At 43.5% G+C, this 24,601-nt stretch overlaps 1 protein-coding gene across 2 annotated transcripts in view; it reads left to right on the plus strand.

The window, feature by feature from the left end:
• The window catches only part of CREBBP (CREB binding protein), a 130,584-nt gene that overhangs the window by 68,319 nt on the left and 37,664 nt on the right, over window positions 1-24,601 (plus strand). For both annotated transcript variants that reach the window (XM_007181543.2, XM_007181546.2), the window contains exons 4-12: window positions 8,110-8,350; window positions 9,692-9,805; window positions 17,630-17,872; window positions 19,278-19,380; window positions 19,597-19,743; window positions 20,574-20,691; window positions 21,221-21,392; window positions 22,009-22,053; window positions 24,105-24,229. In XM_007181543.2, coding sequence (XP_007181605.2) covers window positions 8,110-8,350; window positions 9,692-9,805; window positions 17,630-17,872; window positions 19,278-19,380; window positions 19,597-19,743; window positions 20,574-20,691; window positions 21,221-21,392; window positions 22,009-22,053; window positions 24,105-24,229 — 1,308 coding nt within the window. The remainder of the gene's footprint in view (window positions 1-8,109; window positions 8,351-9,691; window positions 9,806-17,629; window positions 17,873-19,277; window positions 19,381-19,596; window positions 19,744-20,573; window positions 20,692-21,220; window positions 21,393-22,008; window positions 22,054-24,104; window positions 24,230-24,601) is intronic.

Consider the following 24,601-nt stretch of genomic DNA (forward strand, 5'->3'; position numbering starts at 1 on the left):
TCCCAAGGCTGGGGATTATCACTCTGTCCTTTGATAGGAGGAAACGGTGTCTTTTTATTTTGATTTGCATTTCTTGATTACTGGTAAGAATTAAAGTATTTATGTTCAGTATGCTGTTATTTTTTGAGTTGCTTAGTTCCTGTCCTTGGCCAGTTTTTCTGTTAGATTCTCTTAGAATGCTTTATAAAGCAAGGTGGGCAACCCTCTGACAAGGTGGGCAGCAGGAGGGTTAAAAGGTGGACACTCTGCCACAACTACTGAAGCCCGTGCGCCTAGAGCCCGTGCTCCGCAACAAGAGAAGCCACTGCAATGAGAAGCCCGCGCACCGCAACGAAGAGTAGCCCCTGCTCGCTGCAACTAGAAAAAGCCCACGCACAGCAACGAAGACCCAGTGCAGCCAAAAATAAATAAATTAATTAATTAATTAAAAAAAAAAAAAAAAAAGATGGGCACTCTACTGCTAGATCCCCCTCTCCACCACTGCCCAGTGCCACTTTGGGCCCTGACTTAGTCCTCCCTTGGGGGTGGGTGGGTGGGTATTAAGTGAGCTGATGCTGTTGGGCGCTGAACACAGAGCCTGGCACAAAGTCCTTGAGAAATAAAGACTGGCCAAGGAGAGGAAAAAGAATAATACCTGCAGTGTTATTTGCTTTGTCTTGTGTGTTCCAGATATTTTTCCTAGTTTGTTGGTTGCCATTACAGTGGCCTGGCCCTGGCGCCTTCCCGTTATGCATGGCTGCCGCTACATCAGAATCACCTGTGGCCCTTTTGCTCTTAAATGTCTTGTTTTATTCTAACTGTAAAAGTACATACATGTTCATTTTGGAAAATCTTTAAAAAGTAGAAAGCTAAATATAATAAAGCACCCCCTGTGGAACTTTAACAAATAGAAATGCCTCTGGCTCCGCCCCAGATTTGTGAATCATAGTCTCTGGAAGGGACAAATGGGGAATCTGTATTTGAAGAGGCTTTACTGGGGATTGGTTAGGAGCCACTGCTTTACATATTTTTATGAAGGCCTTTACCACTTTTGCATTACAAAATATTCATTTAATACTTTCTAGTACCTTTACAATTTTATTTTTTATATTTAATTGTTCATTGTTTTCTCCTGATTCTTCTGATCCCCCCCCCCGCAAAGTGGAATGTTTTTTGTTTATAAAAATAGTGGACACTTGTAAAACATTCAAACACTACATAATTATAAACACGATCCCACCCCCGCCCAGAAATAACCACCAAATAATCTTAACAAAGTTTTTCTAAGAACAGGTACAAAATATAAAGTTAATAAAGAAAAACCAAATGACTTTATGGTACTATTTTATAACTTTCCTTTGTAGATTAATATGTTATAGACAGCTTTTCATGAAAGCATGAAGGTCTACATTATTATTGTTACTAATTTTGTTTGCCTCAAATAATCATTTTGCTGTTGTATCTCACAATTTTTGGTGGGTCAAGGATTTGGATAGGGCTTGGCTTTGGGCCCTTACGTTCCATGTGGCTTTGACTGGGGTCACTTGAGGTCCACCTTACTTTTCATGACTGCATATGATTTCATGAGGTCTGTAGCCATAATTTTTTTTAATTAGTCCACCTTTGATAGGCATTTAGTTTTCCAGTGTTCAGTGATTTAATCAAGGCGTGGTGGCTGTCTTTGTACATACATTTTAGCACACTAGTCCAGTTACTTCCCTAATAATAAATTATAAGAAGTAGAACTACTGGATCAAAAGAAATGCACATTTTTCTTTTTGATACATGTTGCTTTCCAGAGTCGTACTAAATTGCATTATCACCAAAATCTCTGAAAATTGCTGTCTCTGTACCCTCATTGATACCATTTTTTTTTATCATGGTCATATTGATAGGTGAAAGATGCCTCTTTGTTCTAATTTCATTTCTTTGATTAGTGAGATAGAACTCATTTTAAAACAGCTTTACTGAGATATAATTCATGTCCCATACAGTGTTCCTTCCCCCTTTTAAAGTGCACAATTCAATGGCATTCAGTGTATTGTGCGACCATCACCGACCACAATTTTATTTTATTTTTAAAATTTTTTCTTTTTTGATTAATTAATTTATTTTTTGGCTGTGTTGGGTCTTCATTGCTGCACACGGGCTTTCTCTAGTTGCAATGAGTGGACGCTACTCTTCGTTGCAGTGCGTGGGCTTCTCATTGCAGTGGCTTCTCTTGTTGCGGAGCACGGGCTCTAGGCGCACAGGCTTCAGTAGTTGAGGCGCATGGGCTCAGTAGTTGTGGCTCTCAGGCTCTAGAGCGCGGGCTCAGTAGTTGTGGCTCTCAGGCTCTAGAGCACAGGCTCAGTAGTTGTGGCACATGGGCTTAGTTGCTCCGCGGCATGTGGGAGCTTCCCGGACCAGGGATCGAACCTGTGTCCCCTGCATTGGCAGGCAGATTCTTAACCACTGTGCTACCAGGGAAGTCCGCCAACCACAATTTTAGAACATTTTCATATCCCAGAAAGAAACTCGGTACTTTTAGCAAGTTCCTTCCATTTCCCCCAGACCTCCAGCCAGATGCAACCACTAATCTATTTTCTGCCCCTATGGATTTACCTATTCTGGACATTTCATAGAAATGGAATTATACAATATGTGGTCATTTGTGACTGGCTGTTTTCACTTAGCACAATGTTTTCAAAGTTCATTCATGTTGTAGCATGTATTGGTACTTCCTTTTTTGTTGTTGGATTATATTCCATTTTGGATATATCACTTTTTTCCATTCATCAGTTGATGGGCGTTTAAGTTCGTTACACTTTTTTGGCTGTTAGGAATAGTGCTGCTACAAACATTTGTGTACATGTTTTAATGTGAACATATGTTTCCAATTCTCTTGGGTGTATATGCTTAGGAGGGGAATTGCTGGGCCATATGGTAACTCTAGGTTTAACCTTTTGAGGAACTGCCAGAGTGTTTTCCAAAGTTGCTGTTCCATTTGACGTTCTCACCAACAGAGTGTGTGAGTCCAGTTTTTCCACGTGCTCACCAACAGTTGTTACTGTCTCGTTTTTTAAATTGTAGCTACCCTAGCGGGTGTAAAATGGAACCTCAGTGTGGCTCTGATGACGGCTAATAGTGCTGAGCGTCTTTTCATGTGCTTATTGACCATTCGTATATCTTCTTTGGGAAAATGTCTGTTCATATCCTTTGTCCATTTTAAAAAATTAGGTTCTTTTTTTTTTTTTAATCCGTTTTAAGGGTTTTTTTAATACAAGTGCCTTATCACATCTATGATTTGCAGATGTTTTCTCCCATTCTTTGGGTTGTCTTTCACTTTCTTGATGGTATCTTTCAAAGCATAACAGCTTTTAATTTTAATGAGGTCCAATTTATTTTTTTCATTGATGTGGTTTGTGCTTTTGGTGACATATCTAAGAATCTGTTACCTAATCCAAGGTCATGAAGGTTTACTTCTGTGATTTTTTTTCTAAAAGTTTTATAGTTTTAGCTCTCACATTAAGGCCTTTGATTCATTTTGAGTTAATTTTTGAGTATGATGTGAAGAAGGGGTCCTCCTTCATTCTTTAGCATGTGGATATCCAGTTGTCCTATCCTTTTTATCACTGTTGGTTGGAAAGGCTATTCTTCTCTCCATTGAGTTGTCTTGGCACCGAGGTGTAGAACGTTTTTTATGTTTGTTGTTTATTTATTTTGTGAGGTATCTGTACATTTTTTTTTTTTGCCCAACTTTTTAATGGAGTAGTATCTTTTTTTTCCCCCTGAGTTCTTTATATAATAAAAAGTGCCACAACCTTTCTGGAAAACAATTTAGCAACATATATAAGGAGCTTTAATAATGGCCCTATCTTTTGACTCACTGTTTCCACTTCTCAAAAACAACCATTTTCCCTGTTTTTCACTTTTTAAGTTTTGCTCTGTTTTTCTTTATGTTAAGTTTTTCTTGTCATACTAAAAATATTTTTTTCTAGTATTTTTATCCATTTTAATATACTTTATTCACTTTAATTCACCTGGAATTTATTTTATATTTTAAGGTGATACATGGATCAAAGATTGCCACCACAACCCTCCAGTTTAAAATACCACCTGTATAATACACTAATTTTATATGTACATGTATCTTTTTCTAGACTTATGTAAAGAAATCTATAGCTTTATAGTTTTGGTATCTGGCAGGATAGATGCCTCCTTCATTCTTAACTGTTTTTCAAAATTTTCTTGGCTATTGCAAAAATAAATAGTTGCATAAAATTATAAATTACTTTGGGGGGAATATGCAGGTTTTGTTCTGTATGTTTAAAGGGAGGTTCTTGTCTAAGCGCTTTTTTTACATTCTCCATGCCCGCCTGGACAGTGGGGACTGAGCAGGGAAGTTGGTAGAGTCTGAAGGCTGCTTCTGACAGATTTCTGCAGGAGTTCATACACCTCTTCTGTCTTGTTGAACACCAGTCTGAGAGAGGAGGAACTTAAATGCTCCCTAAGTTTGTAAGCACTTTGCAAACTGGAACAGCCTTGAGCAAGTACATGGAGTTATATGGGGAAGGCCAAACACAGGGACACGAGACATGTCTTCTCTTCCATTTTGCTGCAGACTCAACTTCACCATCCATTATGTTTTTTGAGACACATGTAAGCAGTGTGTAGAGCTTATTAAGCATCTACAGATAGACCAAGTATAGACCAAGGTTTGAATGTGCTGTATAGTTTCCAGCCATGCTATTTCTACATGTTGAGGTTTCAATATACTGTCACGTATAGTTCAAAATATGCTATATTAAGAACATCCCGGGGGCTTCCCTGGTGGCGCAGTGGTTGAGAGTCTGCCTGCTAATGCGGGGGACGCGGGTTCGAGCCCTGGTCTGGGAAGATCCCACATGCCGCGGAGCGGCTGGGCCCGTGAGCCACAATTACTGAGCCTGCGCGTCTGGAGCCTGTGCTCCGCAACAAGAGGGGCCGCGATGGTGAGAGACCCGCGCACCGCGATGAGGAGTGGCCCCCGCTTGCCGCAACTGGAGAAAGCCCTCGCACAGAAACGAAGACCCAACACAGCCATAAATAAATAAATAAATAGATTTAAAAAAAAAAAAAAAAAAAGTAGAATTTAAAAAAAAAAAAAAAAAACATCCCGGATGAGAAGCAATGTGTTAATTTTTAATAACTTTAAAAAGTCTTTTATAATTTAATCATAAGGTTGAGATTTTTACCAGATTTTTGTATATATTTTTTTTGTATGTAGCATTTCTGTATTTTAAGAAATGGCTTGATTCTTCAAGTCAGTGCCATGAGAAAATGGGGGAGGGTGGCAGGAGATGAAGAACCTTAAAGACAATAACCAGATGTAGGGTTTGGGTCTGAATTGCGTCTTGATTTGTGCAGACCAGCTCTAAAAGACATTTTGGGGGCAAGTAGAGAAATTTATATAGGGACTAGATATTAGCAGATATTAAAGAATCCTTCATTTCGGGCTTCCCTGCTGGCACAGTGGTTAAGAATCCGCCTGCCAATGCAGGGGACACGGGTTCGAGCCCTGGTCCGGGAAGATCCCACATGACGCAGAGCAACTAAGCCCGTGCGCCACAGCTACTGAGCCTGTGCTCTAGAGCCCGCGAACCACAACTAGTGAGCCCGAGTGCCACAACTACTGAAGCCCACGCACCTAGAGCCCATGCTCCGCAGCTAGAGAAGCCACAGCAACGAGAAGCCCGCGCACCGCAATGAAGAGTAGACCACGCTCGCTGCAACTAGAGAAAGCCCAGGCACAGCAACGAAGACCCAACACAGCCAAAAATAAAAACAAATACATAAATAAATTTATTTAAAAAAAAAAGAATCCTTCATTTTGTTAGATGTGATAATGGTATCCTTTCCTCTCTGTTTTTCCATATGTTTGAAATTTTTATAAATGCAGAAGAGACCTAAACAAGGATCTTCTTACATTTCTCATATTCTTCTATTCCTGTTGATTTCCACTTGGACTTTCTAGTCCATGGGAATAAGTTTGATCAGTTCTGAAACATTTAACATTGATACTGAATGCTGCTGGGGGCATAGTCACAGGCTATTGGAGCTTTATTTTAAAGTACCAGAAAAAAAGGAGAGGGTACAGTTTATGCCCAATCATGGGAGATTGGATAAACAAGTGTATAGCCACATGTTCAGTACACATCATACTACAACTTAATGGTATGGGACAGAACCTGGAGTAAATACGAAGCCAGATGGTTCATACATACACATGTGCCTAGGAAAAAAGACTGGAAGAAGAAAAACCTGTCTACGCTTCAGTAGTGGACTCCTGGCTGTCAGGATTTCACATGTAATTATTTCCTTAGTTCTTTTGCTTTCCACATTTTCTACCGGGTGCATATATTGCTTTTATAATCAGGGGAAAAATAGACAGAAGGAAAAGAGGCTGTTTTCTCTACCAGTCAGGAAGCTCGACCTCTCAGCTTGAACTTTGTTTTTGCTTTGGATCCTAGTTAGGCTTCCAGGGGTTGTGCTCCTGAGGAAAGCCAGGCGGATTTTGTACACACTTATTTTCTGAGTTCTCATCAAGATAAAACCAAAGCACAAAACCCTGTAACTTTTAAAAAATGAGCTTTGGTTCATTAAGAAATATTTTTATACTTGGTTTTCCCCTAATTGCAGGTGTATAGTTTTGATTCTTAATTTGGAAAATCAGAGTGGTGGTGTACTTCATGGGAGGCACTGAGTGTTGTGAAATCAGGCCAGGAGTGTGACTGTCAGAGCAGAAGGTTAGAAATCCCTGAACTGTGGATTATATTGTTGAATATTAGGAACATTACATTTCTCTGATTTCACAAGTTTCTTTAGTAAATTTGTGTGAAGAATGTTGGTAGTTGGTAAAGAGTAAGAAGCTGGTCTCCACAGGTCACCTTTTCCATTTTCTTTGCAGTTAAGAGATGTGGTTGGTCATGCCTGTTACTTTGAAAGGCTGAGAGCAGCTAAACTCTATTTTTGAATCTTTAGCAGATCATCGAATACTTTTAGAAAAAATATTGTCAGATGTCTGCGTAGAAATTTTAATGGAAGGCAAAGGATTTCATAAACATTAACAATTGTACTGGGTGGTTGTATTCAAGATAAGTGCTGTCTTATTCTTTTTTTTTTTTTTAACTTTTTATTTTATTTATTTTTTGGCTGCGTTGGGTCTTCATTGCTGCGCATGGGCTTTCTCTAGTTGTGGCGAGCGGGGGCTACTCTTCATTGCGGTGCACAGGCTTCTCATTGTGGTGGCTCCTCTTGTTGCAGAGCACGAGCTCTAGGTGCTCGGGCTTCAGTAGTTGCGGCACATGGGCTCGGTAGTTGCAGCGCGCAGGCTCTAGGGCGCACGGGCTTCAGTAGTTGTGGCGTACAGGCTCAGTAGTTGTGGCTCGCGGGCTGTAGAGTGCAGGCTCAGTAGTTGTGGCGTACAGGCTTAGTTGCTCCATGACACATGGAATCTTCCCGGACCAGGGATCAAACCTGTGTCCCCTGCATTAGCAGGCAGATTCTCAACCACAGTGCTACCCGGGAAGTCCTGTCTTATTCTTTTTTTTTTTTTTTTCTGTCTTATTCTTTTAAGAGAGGTAATGAATGCTGCAAGTATTGTCCTTCTGGTCACAAGATTATGAAATCCAAAGGGTGGCTGTGATTCTTATGCTCCATCAGATATTCGCAGCGGGTTGTGATTGGTCAGGCAATCTTCTTAATTAGGTTGAATCATATGAAATTGCCAATGTTTGGTCATTTGGGCCTAGAGAAACAACAGTTTCATATGGTTGAACCTCATGTAGTAACAGCTTTTCGTGCACTTGTATGTATTGTAGAGTGAATTGGGTTTTTGTTTCTACAGTTTAGAATAAGCATCGCTTTCTTGCTCTCAGATGATCATACAAAAGTGAACTTTAACCAGCCTTGCTTCTGAGTTGGTTTATTTCTGTGCCTCTGGATCTTCCTTAAAGTTGCCAATGAGTTAAAGAGAACCTCACCAGCTGCCTTCTCTCTGTGGCTGATACTATCCATCAGCTTTAACATTAGTTTGAAAAATAATTAATGAACGTGAATTGGAACTCTGAAAGCTTATTAAAATATTTTTATTAATTTGTTTTATTTTAGTCTCAGATGCAAACATCAGTGGGAATTGGACCCACACAGGCAATTGCAACGGGCCCTACTGCAGATCCTGAAAAACGCAAACTGATACAGCAGCAGCTGGTTCTACTGCTTCACGCTCATAAATGTCAGAGGCGAGAACAAGCAAATGGAGAGGTTCGGGCCTGCTCTCTCCCACATTGTCGAACCATGAAAAATGTTTTGAATCACATGACACATTGTCAGGCTGGGAAAGCCTGTCAAGGTAAGTGCCATTTTCTGAAGTCCTGGGAACAGAGCTTAGGACGAAATTTGTCTATTATTCTCAGGCACCTCTCTTGTTAATAAGGTTCCCACCACCTATGTCCCCACACGCCGACCAGTCAGATGCCTTTGGACACTTACCTGCTGAGGAGAAAGGCGATTTGGTTTTATAATATTCTGTGAACTTCTGCTGGCTGGGGCTGTGCCCTGCATTTGTTCTCTTCTGCCTTCCTCTGTCACGGAAGACTTTTGTCCCTTCTTGACACTGTCTTCGTCATAACTGTCTAGATCACGGTTTTCTTTTGGACAGTGTAGCTCACACACATGCACGCATGCACACGCCCTTCCCAGAACCTAGAGCATCTGTCTTGCAGTCGTTTTGTGTGCCGACACTGCCAGGGGCCCACTGCCTTGCTCCTCCACCTTTTCGTCTTGAGGTTCATTGGGATACTGGTGAAGTTGTCCTGGGTGACTGTCTGTGTCGTGGGGAACTATGCACTGTATCATCCCTGCCACTCCTTCCTTCCCCTCCAGGAGGGGGACTCAGGCGAGTCACGTGCCCCTCCCCGCCCCCCGCCTGCTCTTCTATAGCAGACACCCCAGTTCTCCCGAAGAGACTGTTTCTTACTAACAACTCTACTTTCCTTTAATCTTTATTCTCTTTCCTCCTCTTCAAACTTGTGCTCCTAAACCTTGGGGAGAGTCTCTCCCTGATCTCCCTCTTTCCCTTGTGACATTTGTGAGTCCCAGGTGTAACCCTGATCCTGATGGAAAAGCAGAGGAGGGTCATGCTAGACCTTTAGAAAGAAGTGACAGCACCTTCACATGGAAGTAAAAATAAAGACAGAGGGACCAGGCACAGCTGCCCTCTCAAGTACTTTGAGAAGTGCCCAGCGTCCCCGTCAGAGTCTCCACAGACCTCTCATTTGCTTCTGTCTATATTTCTTCAGCTATAGTATTTAGATGGTTTCATCCTTAAACATAATGTAAGATTTTTATTGTAAACAGTGACATCGCAGAATTATTATTTGTTCTGCCTTTCATTCCAGTTGTGCAGTATTTCAGGTCGAGTAGTTTTTGTTTTGTTTTTGATTTATGGGCTGAACCTTATTCACCATCATTCATAACATTGCTTCTATGGGAAGTTTTTGTTTGGAACTCTCAGTAGTTGACTTACAAACTTTTTGGAAAATAGCCCGTTTGTAAGTTGAGGACTGCCTGCACTGTGCTGTGGTTACACTTGTTACCATTTTTTATGGAAGCTGGCATTATAATTCAGGTGTAATTGAAAGCGTGACGACTTGGATAGAAAAATAACATCTCGTTGTTTTTCTGGTCATAGTTGCCCATTGTGCATCTTCACGACAAATCATCTCTCATTGGAAGAACTGCACACGACATGACTGTCCTGTTTGCCTCCCTTTGAAAAATGCCAGTGACAAGCGAAACCAACAAAGTAAGTGAGCATTGTGGGTAGAGAAGCTTGGCGATGAGATGATAAGCTATTTCTAAAGAGAATACAGAGGAGTAGGTAGGAAGCAGGGCAGAAACTACTAACCGCAAAGTATAGTGGGAGCAGAGGTACCAAGGTGGAGACCTGAGGGTGAAGCTCAGCTTAGCGAGTAGACAGGTCCTCCATGTGCTCAGTGACATGGTCACTTTGGAATCCCCCCCACCCTCCACCCCCAGCACGAGAATTGGTCACAGCAGAGCAGTGAGTGCAAAAGAGGAGCGTCGCTTTGTTCAGAGAGCCGAGAGCCAACATGATGACTCTTCATGTTTCTTGACAGATACTCAGTATCTGAAGATTTGAGTGTCATGTCACTATAATGGCGGCGACTTCAGGGTGAGGGGTGGAGTAGACTGGACACTTCTTTTGGAATTACTCTAAAGTAAGTTTTGAGGACTCCGTGTTCTAGAAGAGTCAGTCAGGGGGTCAGGGTAAAATCCCCCGTGCAGACGTTTAGGAGGTTTTCCTCCTTGGAGATGCAGTTCCCAGACCTAGTTGCATAACTAACAGCTTATTCAGCACAAATTGAGAGTCTCTGCACCAGGACTGGCTGCATCTTGACCGTGCTGTCGTTTTGTCATCTTTCCAGTCTATCTTTGTAGCCTTTAGCTGATCGGCTGAGCAGCGCCCTGCTTAGGAGGCCTGCGTGAGGCTCCCAGGGGCTCCCTGTAGGCATCAGAGCAGGGAACGGATGAGCATCTCTCCCGAATTTTAAGTCCCTTCCTGTCATTTCCGAGGTGAAACTGTGGTCTTTGGGTGTGTCCCTCAGTTTGGGCAGATAGGCCGTGCCCTTGGATGTCGTGTCACCCCTTGGGCTGGAGCTGCTCCCCGTGACTCCAGCACCGTCGTCTTCATCTTCCTCCACCTCATCTGTGCCGTCTTGCCACCCTCCCCTGTTTGTCGTTAATGTGTTCATTACTCTCATTCTTGATCACCTGCCTCAGACCCCACTTCTGCCTGCAGAACATGTGCTGCTTTTCTTTCTGGTTGTTTCCATGTGGCACAAGGAAAGATGGACAAGCACACTGTTCCTCAGAGCACTGTGCAGCCCACATGCTTTCCTCTCAACAAGCCCAGCTCCTGCCTTCCAGGAGGGTCCCTCACGAGCCTGCCCCACATGGCTGGGTGTCCACGGCACAGGAGAGATGGTCCAGGGCCACAGGCCTGTCATCCTCCCTCCCTCCCTGCAGAAGGGGTCATACTAAGCTTCCTTTAAAAGTCACTTTCCTAAATCAGTTAAATTTTACTTTGATTAACCAAAAATTGAATTAATACACAATTTTCCAGGACATCTCTTATATAAAGTGAAGATCTAGGAGTCTGGGTCTTCTAGAACCAGATATTTAGGACAGTAGTTCTAGTGGAATGCAGTCTGGTTTTCCTTCAAGTTAGTGTAAAACATTTTTTTTAACTAGTATGTTGTGATGGTTAGTTTCTTGTGTTTTAGGATGTATTTTAGTAATAGGTTTTTTAAGTGCCAAAATATTCATTTGTCGAGTTTGTGGTTGTACAGTATTAATTCTGTGAGTAATGAATTAAGACATCGTTCTTAACTTTTAACTTGGGGCTGTGGATTTTCTGAGCTCTTTTGGTTTTTAATATGTATTGCCATGACAATTGTAAAGATTTCTCTTTTTAAGAAACACTTTGTGTGGTTTTTGTTTAAAAAAAAAAAAAAGAAAAATGAATGTGGGTTTTTTTTTTTTTAAAAACTCCTTATAACTGCCTGACTGTTGTGACAATTGATCCAGTGCGTGCTCTCAGAAGTGGTAAACCACAGTGTTTCTCCTAGTCATAATGTAAGGTGTTACCAGGGTGATTTTATAATATAAAGTCACGGAGAAGGTGTAGACTAACTTTATGCAAGGTTTTGGCAAGTTTTCATGGAAGAAATGAAAGTGCTTTCTTTTTTTTTGTTTTTTTACATGCTTCTCAAATTACGTTTCTGCTCTGAGTCTATTCCTTTGGCTCCAGCACTATAGTTTTGTGAGTACAAAGGACTTTGATAGGATGAGCAAGAAAGTTGCAGCAATATCTTTTCTGTAAATTTTTGTTGCTGTTCCTCCTCTGCTGAAGCAAGTTGTGCTTATCATGTGTGAAACGGGGTTTAGGCAATAGAGAGGAGGTGTGGATCTGACCCTCTAGCAGCTGAGAGTCAGCTCCACTGTTAGAATATATCCAGTTGACCCTTGAACAGCTCAGGGGTTAGGGGCACCAAACCTCTGCACAGTCAAAAATCCATGGCCCGGGACTTTTCTGGTGGTCCAGTGGGTAAGACTCCGCGCTCTCAGTGAAGGGGGCCTGGGTTCAATTCCTGGTCAGGGAACTAGATCCCACATGCATGCAGCAACTAAGAGTTCACATGCCGAGTCTAAGAAGTCTGCATGCCACAACTAAAAGATCCCACGCATCACAGGTAATACCCAGCGCAGCATAAATCAGTCAGTCAGTCAATCAAACCACGGCCTTCCCACTGCATTGGCAGTTTGGTTCCTCCATGTCTTTGGTTCTGCATCTGCAGATGACAATGTGTGGGTGTCATATTTGCTGTTGAAGAACATCTGTGTGTACGTGGACCTATGCTCTTCAAACCCGTATTGTTTAAGGGTCCGCTGTACATTAAAAATGATGTGACGATGGCATCAGTCAGAGGAGTGAGGTAGAGGCAAGTCAGTATTATCAGCAGTCCTGGCAGGGAGGATCAGAGTGTGCTGGAGGGTGGGGCTGGGCGAAGCCCAATTTCAGTAAAATAACAGTGGAAGAACATTCTAGACAGCACAGCTGATATGCCTGCAAGGGCACTGATCTGACTGGATTCAGAGGTTCCTGTGCTATATAGTAAGGTTTGTAGTGGGTGGTAAGGACCCCTGGGGACTGAGACACACCTGTGTCCACTGAGGCTGTGCTTTCCAGGCAGAGTTTCCCACAGATGCTCACCCTACCTGGTGCACACATCCTACTTATCTAACTTCTCTCACTGATGTCTCTATTGAGAGAACCTGCCAGAATCACCAGTGGAGCCTACACAGTGGTCCTTGAAAGGAAACTCAGACCTCTTTGGCCTGTGTTGAGATTTTGTTTAATTTTTCCTTGAGTTGTTTTCAAGAGATTCTGCAATCACTGATCTTGAGTTACCCATCCCTTATAGAGATAATAAGATTTTATTGAATAATTAGGACTTTGCAAGGTATATACCGAATGTCAGTCCTGGCATCTGACTCCCAGTAAATTCCAGTACTGTACAGGGTGGCAATGGGGACAGGGGCTGTGGGAACACATGACCGAATTCCCTGTTTGAATTCATGTTGCCTCATCAGTGGGGTTATTGCTACTCAGCATGTGGTCCTCAGACCAGCTGCACGGGCACCCCCAGGTTGTGTGTTAGAAATGCAGAAACTTGGACCTCATCCCAGACCTCCTGTGTTACTAGACTACATTTTAACAAATTCCCAGGTGATCGGGACATGCTGCTCTGAATGCCTTGAAGGGCGGAGTGTCTGTTCTGGAACTTTTGAGAAGGTGTGAGTTGTTCTCTGGGGGAAACCACGGGTTTCCCAACTCAGACCAGAAGGACTGTCAGAATGGGTGCCCCAGGGTCAGCCCCAGAGCCACACCAGCCCACTCACTGCCCAGGGCTGCCTGGGCCCTGGGCTGCACCTCGACGTGAGCCTCCACAGGGTCTCAGTCGGCAGTCCCCAGACCTGTGACTTGAATACCTCTACTGGCTTGATGCTCACTACCTGGCCCTGCTGTGTGTTCCAACTTTAGACCCCTCTGATTGTTTGAAATGTATTCCTTCAGGGTGTTGAGTCTTCCTTAAAATGTGCCCTCAAGACACCTGCCTGGTGGTCAGCGAGCACTTGTGGGATGGCCGCCTGTTCCACCTGAGGGCTCCCCAGAGACCCTCAGCCACCTCTGACAGCCCTCGGCTAGGGGCGGGGAGCGGAGGGGGCAGGGCAGCCTCTGGCTGTAGGGACAGAGCATTGGGCTTGTTTGCCCTGATTTAAGTACCAAACCTTTGCTGGTGATAGACTTCATCGGAATAGCTTTGTCCTTGCTCTTCTGGGAGACACAGGGTTGCCAGTTCTGAGTGGTTGGCTTCTGAGGAAAACCTGCTGCAGGGCATGCATTCTTGCTTGGTGGTGGCTGTGATGGGAGGCCTGGCCCTGCGGCTCGGGTGTTCCCCTTTGTCATTGTGCCCTGTGCTGTGCACACGAAAACGCTGGAGAGGAAGGGGGGTCCTGGTGCACAGCGTGTGTGAAGCCCCGTGCTGTGGGAGCAGCTCTGCAGAGACGTCTGCGGGTCTGAGTAAATTTCAGCTTGGCCTTTTCAGTGGAAATCTAAGTGATGACCAGGTAGTAGATGCTTTGCCTGCTCCGTGGCATGTCCCCCACCAACCTCACAAAGCTTTCGAGTTCAGTGTGTCCGTTTTCATTGGATTTCCAAATTGAGCACAGTTTTATTGAGAATGACTGGGGACTGGAACTTCTGGTGAATTGAATGTTGCAAAGCAGCAGTGTATAGAGTACATGGACCCTATCCGTGAGGCTTTGTGCTCACTGGGGAAGGACTGCCTTGAAAAGTGGTGGGTGAGTCCTGGGCAGAGCCAACTATGAAACTTGGCCTTTTATTTCCTAAGTCATGGGCTCTTGGTATAGCTGCAGCAGAAGGGGAACGGTGCGCCAGTGGAGGGGTTGGGGGTGTTTTGACGTAGCAGGAATGCCGACTGATACTCAAGGGAGAGGAACCCACACTGTATTGAGATGTATTGAGACACTGTGTGATGTGATATTCTAAGGATTGTGTATGAAACATAGCATTGAGCTCTAAGAAAGAAAACGATGTAAAAATGGTAAAAAGAACAAGAGGTTTTGACATTTAAAGAGGTAAATGGGAATTCCCTGGTGGTCCAGTGGTTAGGAGTCTGCACTTTCACTGTGGGGGCCCAGGTTTGATCCCCCCCTGGTCAGGGAACGGATTTTGCACAAGCCTTGCAGCACGGCCAAAAAAAAAAGGGTAAACATCAGTACAGCAGGCTGCATTCTCAATGATACCAGATAAATGAAGCCTTGCTGTTTTAGCACTCCTTTCATTTTTGTTCAGCCCTAAAGCCCTCAGTGCTGGGAGGGCGCCTGCTACACTGCCGCAGCTCACCTGCACCTCGTTTCCCTGTGCTGGACACCACAACATGGGAAGAATCCAGATGCATTGCACACTGGTCCACCCTTTAGGCAACGTGCAGGGAAGAGGAGATGAGCACCATTGAATCTGATATGGGGTCCAGAGCTGCAGCCTTACATTTGTCAGTATTATCAGATAAATTTGTTGCTCTCCCATCAGACCCTCTGCTTCGTGAGTGCATATTCCGGAGCCTTGCAGAGTCCCCAACATCCAGTCTGCATGCAGTCTGTGCAGCAAGTTGAGTGAATGAGTGAGCGAGAGAGTGCAGGAAGCTCAGATGCCCAGAGAAGCAGAGGCCTAGGAGGCGCTGGGGGAATTCAGCGAAGACTAACTGCTGCCCAAGACACCAGCAGATGTTCACGGAGAGCTAGAGCGTCTAGCGCTTTTACCCCTTTCAATCAGCTGTCACCCCCATAGGAAACGCCTGTGTTCCCTTACCCTTATGAGATAATTTGTGTTATCTCATAGCAGCATTTGGACTCAAATTGGGCCATGCATATATGTTAGAGACGCTTTTTATTTGTTTGTATTTTGTTTTCCTTTGTCTCTAAATTGTTAGAAATGTCAATTACCAAATGCTTGCTTGTCTTCAGATGTGTTTTCTTTGAAAATAAAAAATATAGCAATGTTTACATTTAGGACATAAATGCTTTTAACACAAACAAAAAATGCATTGACCATGTCAGCAGCTTCCACGAGACGTGCTGGCTGCCCCGTAAGTGGCCTTGGGCTTGGGAATGGCATTTGTCCTAGGATGGGGAATTTTGGCTAAAAGGATGGCATTTGGGGAAGTGTGGACGCGAATGGATTATAGTAGGAAGAAGTGGTCGCTAATGCATCTTCACCCAGAAACGGAAGGCCACGTATACCTTGTTTCTTTAAATTCCTCTCCCTCCACAATTGATCAATATGTGTATCAATGTAGTCTGTGCCTGTTCTTTCTTACACCACAAGGTGATAGAAAAATAAGTCATCCTACCATTATCACTTTCCTTTTTACATCATAGTTCTTTTAGAAAATTTAGCATGTCAGTTTCAGGAGTACAATGTCATGTGTTTAAAGTTTTGTGGAGTATTAGCTATTAGGAAAAAAATACTTTCATAAGGTATTATACATGACTTATTTCAGCTACATGCTTGTCATAAAGTGTACCTTGGGAGTTGATTTTCATTTATAATAATGAGGTGCTTGGTGTGTGTAATTGTGTCTAATGAGCATTAATGAGTTTGAGATCTGAATATCCTTATTAGAAAAATTAATAGTATGGAATGTGTAATTATCAAGTTGTTTTTTTTTTAACACATTTCGGTTTAATTAAGTTCCGCTGATAAGTATTTGAGTTGTTTATGTTATAGTTGCACTGATGGTAATGTGAGACTATTGTTATTACACATAAGGTAATTGAATTTTAAAGAAAGGCTTTGTGATAGTGTTTATGTATCAGAGATCATATGTTATAGTATCAGTTTTATAAGCTGCTGTTTATGACATGACTATAAAGTTTTAGGAAGTTGGAAAGAAAGGAGCTCCTTAAGAATAAGAATAAATGGTATGACATAAAACTTCTGCCATGTGTTTAGTGCTCAGCAAATGAGGACATTTGGATGGATGGATGGACAGACAGACGGATGGATGTTTGGGGCCATCTCTGTTAACTTTGAAGCCCTTGGAAATGGGGCTCTTTATGTTGCCACAGATTTTTCCTTTAGTCTCTGGGGATCAAGCAGGAAGAAGGGTAGCTGGAGAGAACACCCTGCGAGCCAGCCGCAGGCCAGGCCATGGGAGCCGAGGTTGGCTGCCGAGGCCGAGCATCTTGATACTCAGTTCTGAGTATCAGCGGTGCTGAGGGGACACCAACCCTCAGTCCATCACTCATTTCAGCTAGATAGTCACTCTGTCAAGTACAGCATTTCTCGAACAGCTTCACATAGCAGAGAGCTCAGCATGGTGCCCTCCTGCATAGGAAACTCGTAGGAGAGAAAGGTGTGGTGTTAGCTGGTCACTGTACGCTGCAGTTTCAAGGAAGTGCACTTTTGTTTTTTGGAAGGTCGTGTCATAGATCTCAAGTTATTAGTAAGTAACAAGACTGACCAACTAGGTATCACCTCTGCTCCTTCTGTTAATCCTTCTGTACCTATGCAGGAGAGAAGTGAAGGACTTGGGGGAGCGGCAGCAGGAGGGGGCTCCTTAGCTCATCTCAGTGGTGGCTGATGACCCCCAAAGAATCAGAAACTTTCTGTTGTTACACGTTTGCTGTTTCCGCAGAACCGACCTCTTATGAGTCTCTAGATTTAATACATGATGACTTTGATTAGGTAATCACTGATATTGTGGTCTGTTGTTTTCTAACATAGAAGCTTGAATTTTTCTTCAGCTTTTTGCTCTTCAACTACTGCTGTGCAGAATAGATGAATAGAATGGGATCCTTCTCTCTGCACAGTTCCTTTCCTGGTAGCATTGTTTCAGTGCTTCGTGACATACATAGGTGGTCTTCTGATAAAATTTTACTTGCTTTTCAGTAGTTTTTAAATCATTTGCGGACTTCTCCCTTTTACTTACCTTTTTTGTTTGTCTGTTTGTTGTTATAGCCATCCTGGGGTCTCCAGCTAGTGGAATTCAAAACACAATTGGTTCTGTTGGCACAGGCCAACAGAATGCCACTTCTTTAAGTAACCCAAATCCCATAGACCCCAGCTCCATGCAACGAGCGTATGCTGCTCTTGGACTCCCCTACCTGAACCAGCCCCAGACGCAGCTGCAGCCTCAGGTTCCTGGCCAGCAACCAGCACAGCCTCAAACTCACCAGCAGATGAGGACTCTCAACCCCCTGGGTAGGTGAAAGAAGTCTCAAGAATTTCTTTGTCCACATGCAGCATTGGGAATGACAAGTCTTCCTGGAACCCAAGGCTGTTTTCAGTTACTGTTTTTAGCTACTGTTTTTACTTTAAATTCAAGTTAATATATGTATATATTATGGTGATGATATCTTTTAAATGATTGAAATAAAAAACTTCCAGGAAACGGCTAAAGTGTTGGGTGCACTGAAGATGTTACAGGCTTGTAAAATGAATAGCATTTGCAAATGAACCAATATTTTTGTTGCTTCTGTCTGGACAGTTTTCATAAAGGGCATTTCATATGGCTCAGAATACAGAATCTCACAAGTTAGAATTAGGGTTGTACCACTTGCACTGACTCTTGAGTAGAACATTTATTTGACAAAGAACCTGAAGGTGGGTACAGCTCTTAGCACGTCTTGGTTATGGGCTACCTCATGGCTGGAGGTGACCAGCCTGGACATGGGCAGGTTAACAGGAATCTTAGAAAATCTCTTTTGTCTCAGACTTCTCCATGGATTAGTGTTTCCTAGTGTCATCTCAACCCATTAATTGACAGTGTTTCATCATTCAGTCACACCTCTCCACAGTTTTTGCCATCTCTGCATACTGTCTCCTTAATGTTTCTCTTCAAATTGGCATAGTCCTTTTAAACTCAGACTTAAGCCAAACAGTTATGTCAGCAAGTTAAATCAAGGTTGTTGTGCTAGTTTTGTTCTTTTCCTAATAAAATATTTTAACCTTAAAAATGTCCAGTTAAACACATCTCATCTGTTGCGTTTTGGGAAGTAATCACCCTAATACATCTCTAACTCCTGCTGGCTAGGAGGCTGGGTTGGAGCCCTGAAACCTGCATTATAATCTAACTCTACTCCTATTGGTGGTATAATCTGGAACAAGACTATTAACTTCTCTGTATCTCACCTTTTTCTTACTTTAGAATGAATACTGTAGATAAGTTGACCTTTTATCTTCTTCACCTGCACTTAATTTCTATGATTTTTACCTTCTGATATGCAAAAAAAAAAAGATGATGAACATGTATGTGACAGGTTAGCTTACTTGTTTAAGTCATGATATTAATGAAACCAGAATCAAAATCTGAATCTGCAGATGGATCATTTCTGGTTTTTTCCTGCAGCCACAGGGCACTCATGATGCCAGCCAGCCTCCATAGAAATGCCTTTCTTTGGTTATAAAGTGCAGTGGGAAGGAGATTGCAACTGAATTTATACAATTTGATCACCGTTGTTGAAAATATAACTCCCAGAGTTCCTGCCATAGCGTTTATTATTATAAGAATCATTTATTTATATGTGACTTTTTATTTATCTGTTATCAGGACTTTAAAGTGTATATTATAATTCAGGAGTTGGTTGATCTCTTTTTGTCTTTCAAGGAAATAACCCAATGAACATTCCATCAGGAGGAATAACAACAGATCAGCAGCCACCAAACTTGATTTCAGAATCAGCTCTTCCAACTTCCCTTGGGGCCGCAAAGTAAGACCCGTGTTTGATCTGGCTCCTATCTGAGTGACAGTTGCACGTGAAAGTGTACTGGTAACCACGGGAAGCTCTTGATTCTTTCTAAATGTGTGATGCTCGCCCTTCCTTCCTTCCTCCCTTCCTTCCTTCCTCCCTCCCTCCCTTCCAATACAGTTTAAAGTTCCATATGGTTGGCGAACCTTAGTTGGATAAATCTTACTCTTTCCTTAGCCCACTGATCAGTGACGGCTCAAACTCTGGAAACATTGGAACCCTCAGCACTATACCCACAGCAGCACCTCCTTCCAGCACTGGCGTTCGGAAAGGCTGGCATGAACATGTCACTCAGGACCTGAGGAGCCATCTAGTGCATAAACTGTACGTGGCCACCTCGCCCATTATTCACATGTGATGGAAACATTTTGTGACTGATGGCGATGTGACAGTTTTGCATTTTCATCGATGTCTGATTTAATTCCTGAGTGTTCTCTTGGGTCCCAGGTGATTGTAACCTAGCAGCTGAAGGGGGTCACATGCTTGTTTAGGAAGGCCAGAGAATCCCAGACCCTGCATTCCCAGTGGGTCCTACAGAGGGACATGAACTGTGACCCATGTTGCAGGGGGCCAGACCTGTTTTCTAAGCTCTGGGATGCACCAGGGACCTGGGATTAGCTAAGAAGCTTAGCCTTATTTTGTGGCTCAAGGTTATACTTGTGGAGACCCCTGAGAGTTGGAGGAATTTGGGCCTAGTAAATACAGATGGCATGACACTACTATCATACAGTTTAACATACAGGAAATTAATAGTTAACTTTCTCCAGTTATTTAAGTTAAATTGAAGGTGAGGTTAACTTGATTCCCTTGGAGATTTGTTTCCTCCTTCATTATTTTAATCAAAAATTTTTATACTAAGTAGTTTAAAAATTAGGAATTCAAAATCATATTATTCTTGAGATGGTCCGGCACTTATTGTTAATAGCAAAATATGGGTGTGTTTGACTTGTAGATAAATTGACAGGTCAGTATTGTCTCCAGAGAGCGACTTCATTTGTGTATTCATGAACTAGGCGAGAGAGATTGGGGGTTTCTGTCAGCAGTGTATTGCGCCCATAGGTAGACGATTGTTTCTTCTCTTTCCGTGTCACATATAAAGTGGCAGGACAGACATTGTATTGAAAGTAGATTGAGAGTGTGTGTTGTCTTTTCAGTGTCCAAGCCATCTTCCCAACACCTGACCCTGCAGCCCTGAAGGATCGCCGCATGGAGAACCTGGTGGCCTACGCTAAGAAAGTGGAAGGGGACATGTATGAGTCTGCCAACAGCAGGGTAGGTTGCCATTTGTGTTCTAGCCACGCACAGCACCTATGGGAGCTGTAACTGCATCTGTCTGCCTTATTGTCTGGAAATGGGGACATCTGTTAGTCTGGTAGACTCATCACTTGAGGGCACTGACCAGGGAGACTTCCCAGTTAAGACATGAGGTCCCTGTACAACTCTCTTGTTCTGTAACTACAGAGTACAGATGTCTCCGCTACAGCGGTAAATGAGGTATATAAAATGTTTTTAATCCGTGGGTGTACTTTATAGCGGCAGTGTTCACAGTGCTTGTCTGTGTTATTGCCAGTGTCAGTGAGTGTCCAAGAAGAGGTTCAGCTGTGGAATGAATGTAATGAGCACTCAGTACCTCCTATCTGATAACTCCTGTAACATCACTGGGCACTGGTTTATCAGAAGTGCTGAATGCTTACCTGTGCCAGTGTACTTAATTTAAAGTTCATTAGTTTGTTAGAACATACAAAACCAGATCATTTGTTTTTTTTACAAATAACTAGTATTGAATGTTACTGCTTTTTAGGATGAGTACTATCACTTACTAGCAGAGAAAATCTACAAGATACAAAAAGAACTAGAAGAAAAACGGAGATCGCGTTTACACAAACAAGGCATCTTGGGTAACCAGCCAGCCTTACCAGCCCCCGGGACACAGCCTCCTGGGATACCACAGGCACAGCCTGTGAGACCTCCAAGTAAGGACTTCATTTCCAGCCCTTAGTCTGTTTCCTTGTTTTTCCTTCTGCATTTGGTGTGTATTTCTAAGCATATAGAATTATATTCTCTGGAAGCCTATGCTGTGAAAACTGTGTGGTAGTGGCTGTGACCTTCTGCAGTGGCCTGTGTTTAGACATTGAGTCTCTCTCATGGAAAGGCGGGTGTGCTGGCATCAGAATGCACAGCACTTTTGGACCTGGTTTTCTCTTTAAGTTTGAAAGATTATTAAGTTAAACTTTTTTTTTTTTAATTATTTATTTTATTTTTGGCTGCATAGTTGTGGCACACGGAATCTTCGTTGGGATCTTCATTGTAGCATGCGGGATCCTCTGCTGCGGTGTGTGGGCTCCTTGTTGCAGCGCGCAAGCTTCTCTCTAGTTGTGGTGCGTGGGCTCTCTAGTTGTGGCCCGCGTGTTCAGTAGTTGCAGCGTGCGGGCTTAGTTGCCCTGCGGCGTGTGGGAACTTAGTTCCCCAACCAAGGATCGAACCCGCGTCCCGTCCCCTGCATTGGAAGGTGGATTCTTAACCACTGGACCACCAGGGAAGTCCCAAGGATTATTTTAAATAACCCATTTTTTTTTCCTGCCATTATAGATGGGCCCATGCCTCTGCCAGTGAATCGCATGCAGGTTTCTCAAGGTATTTAACTATTGTTGTGAATCATATTTTGGTTTAACATTCTACATCCACAAAGTTTATTGGTTTGTCCTCTTCCCTCTGTATTTCTTTGTAGCTCCTCCTCTTATTCCTTCCATTCCTTTTTGCTGATGAGCAGAGTTCATGTCCACAGGTAGTATGAATATCTGTTGCATTTGAAAGTTTGGTGATACAGGAAAGCTCTCCAAGGAGATCAGAAGTAGGAGTTAACTTTTTTTTTTTGATGGGCAAGAGAGGACATTATTCTTAGGAAGAGTCTCCAAAAAAAAGCATTGTATTGTAGGTGGGGCAAAGAAACATTTTGGAACATTTCTGAGCATCAAGCCCATCCTGGGGCAGGAGCACTGGGGGGGGGGGTGGTGAGGTGAGGAAAGTGGGGGCTGCTCTGGGCCCTGTGAGCACAGGTACCATGCCTGCTTGCGGCTGGCCGAGGAGGGTTTGTGCTCAGAGAACCCTCATCAGGCTGTGCTACTGGCAATCTTTTTATTGGTGGTTGTTGAAGCAGTCATTTTAGTTTGGGAGTTTGGGGGTGAGGGTCATTTCAAAGCTTTTACGGCTCTTGTCAAATTGAGACTTGAACCAGTAGGATGTTTTTACAGGTTGTGAAATAAGGTGGTGACATTATCCAGAAGATTCCAAAGCAAGGCCTTGCTGCTGTGTGTAGAGTAGTTCAAGAGGGTAGAAGAGGTCATTTTAAAAGCCGTGGTGATCATACTGCATACTGATAAAGACCTGGTAGATAAACTGATGTTGTGGAGGAAACTTTTCAGGGACTTGTTTAGGTGGACTAGATATGAAGGGTGAAAGAAATCACGAGGTCAGAGAGGTGGAGCCTTCGGAAAGTGGCTGAGTGCTGTGTCGGGGATGACGTGGAGGACTCTGCTGCTTTGGGGCCTGAGGAGGTGGCTGTTGGGCAGAGTGGAAGGTGTTTTCTGGGGACGCGCTCGCACGCCCCGCTTACCGACATGTCTGCGTCTGTAAAGAGGGACTTCTTATGGTGCCATTTCTTCGTACATCTTTTATTTAATAAAATCTTCTCTTGTTAATAAAACCCTCAAGGAGAATGGGACACTTTTGTATTATAGGCTTCCTGGGAAGTCCTGGGCCTGTGCTGGTGCCTAGTTACTTAGGATGACATTTCTTGGTGGTGCTGAGGGAGGCACATGTTGTTTGACGGCCTCTCATGCTACACAGTGTTAAGGCAGCGCCTCAAGGATTCTTTTAAATGCCAGTGTCGGGCCTAAGACTTATTGAACCAGCATTTATGTTGAGCTCAGAGCTTACAGAGTATTGTGGGAAATTACAAAGAGAGAGACTCGTGGTCTGGAGACGCGGGGCAGCTAGTGAGGTGTCATTCATTCTGTGGCACCTCTGGAAAGGCCGAGGTAGCTGTGAAAGTGAGATCTTTCCAGTCCACGGAGAGGGGGCTGAGGTTGAGAACTGCCAACCCTTGGGCACTTTCTAGATGCTTAATGTGCTTGCAAAATTAAAACCATGTTTTGAGTCTTACCCCAGATTCTAACAATAAATGTAAACCCAGCCGAAGGGCTGGGAGGCCTGGAGTGATGGGAACAGGCTTCCTGCAGGAGAGGAGATGGGAGTCAGGTGCTCCCGAAGGCTCTGAGGGGTTGACTCAGACGGGTGCCCTGGCCTTAGCTGACCTCCTCCATAGATGGTGGGAGCGCCTTCCCACGCTACCCCCATCCACTTTGTCGCTGGGATGCTTCGGTGCCGAGCGCTGCCCCAGCCTCGTGTGCTCATGGCTTACCTGACTTTCTGCCTTCCTGTGCTCATGCTGCCCTGCCACCCACCCCGTCCTATCACCCTCACCACCACTGCATTGGTGCCATCTTTTCTGGATGTGAACAGTCTGTTATTTAACCATCTTTTCTGATTAACTGAGTGATTTCCTTTCAGTTGTATATGTTGTGTGTGTGTTCCATCTTATTTGGCTTAGAGTTTTATTTGGTGAGTTGTCATTCTGTTTTCCTGTGAGTGATTTTCCTAATGAACCGTTGTGGGTACATTTACAGGGATGAATTCATTTAACCCAATATCCTTGGGGAATGTACAGTTGCCACAAGCTCCCATGGGACCTCGTGCATCGTCCCCCATGAACCACTCTGTCCCGATGAACAGCATGGGCTCCGTTCCAGGGGTAAGTGCTTCTATTTGCCTCAGCTGTGCTGAGAAGGCCTTGCTCGAATAAGGAAAATTCTCTCAGCAGGAAACTTGTAGATCATCTGGGAATCCTGTGGTACTTGTTCCTTTGGATTTGGATTATGCTTTATTTCCTTCATATTTCTTTTTCTCTCTCTCTCTCTCTCTCTCTCTCTGTCCTTATTACTACAAGAATTATTTGACCATTACTTATTTTTATTGAAATGACAAATCATAGGCACCTGTGAGTTTGTTGGAAGATGGGGTTGGCAGCCTCAGATATGTGGCTGAGAGGGACTTGTCAGCATCTGTTGACTCTCAGAACTTCCTCTCCTGCGGCTGCCTTCTAAACACTTCAGAGAACTCATAA

This window comes from Balaenoptera acutorostrata, chromosome 15, assembly GCF_949987535.1.
Source record: "Balaenoptera acutorostrata chromosome 15, mBalAcu1.1, whole genome shotgun sequence".
In the NCBI taxonomy this organism is placed as follows: Eukaryota; Metazoa; Chordata; class Mammalia; order Artiodactyla; family Balaenopteridae; genus Balaenoptera; species Balaenoptera acutorostrata.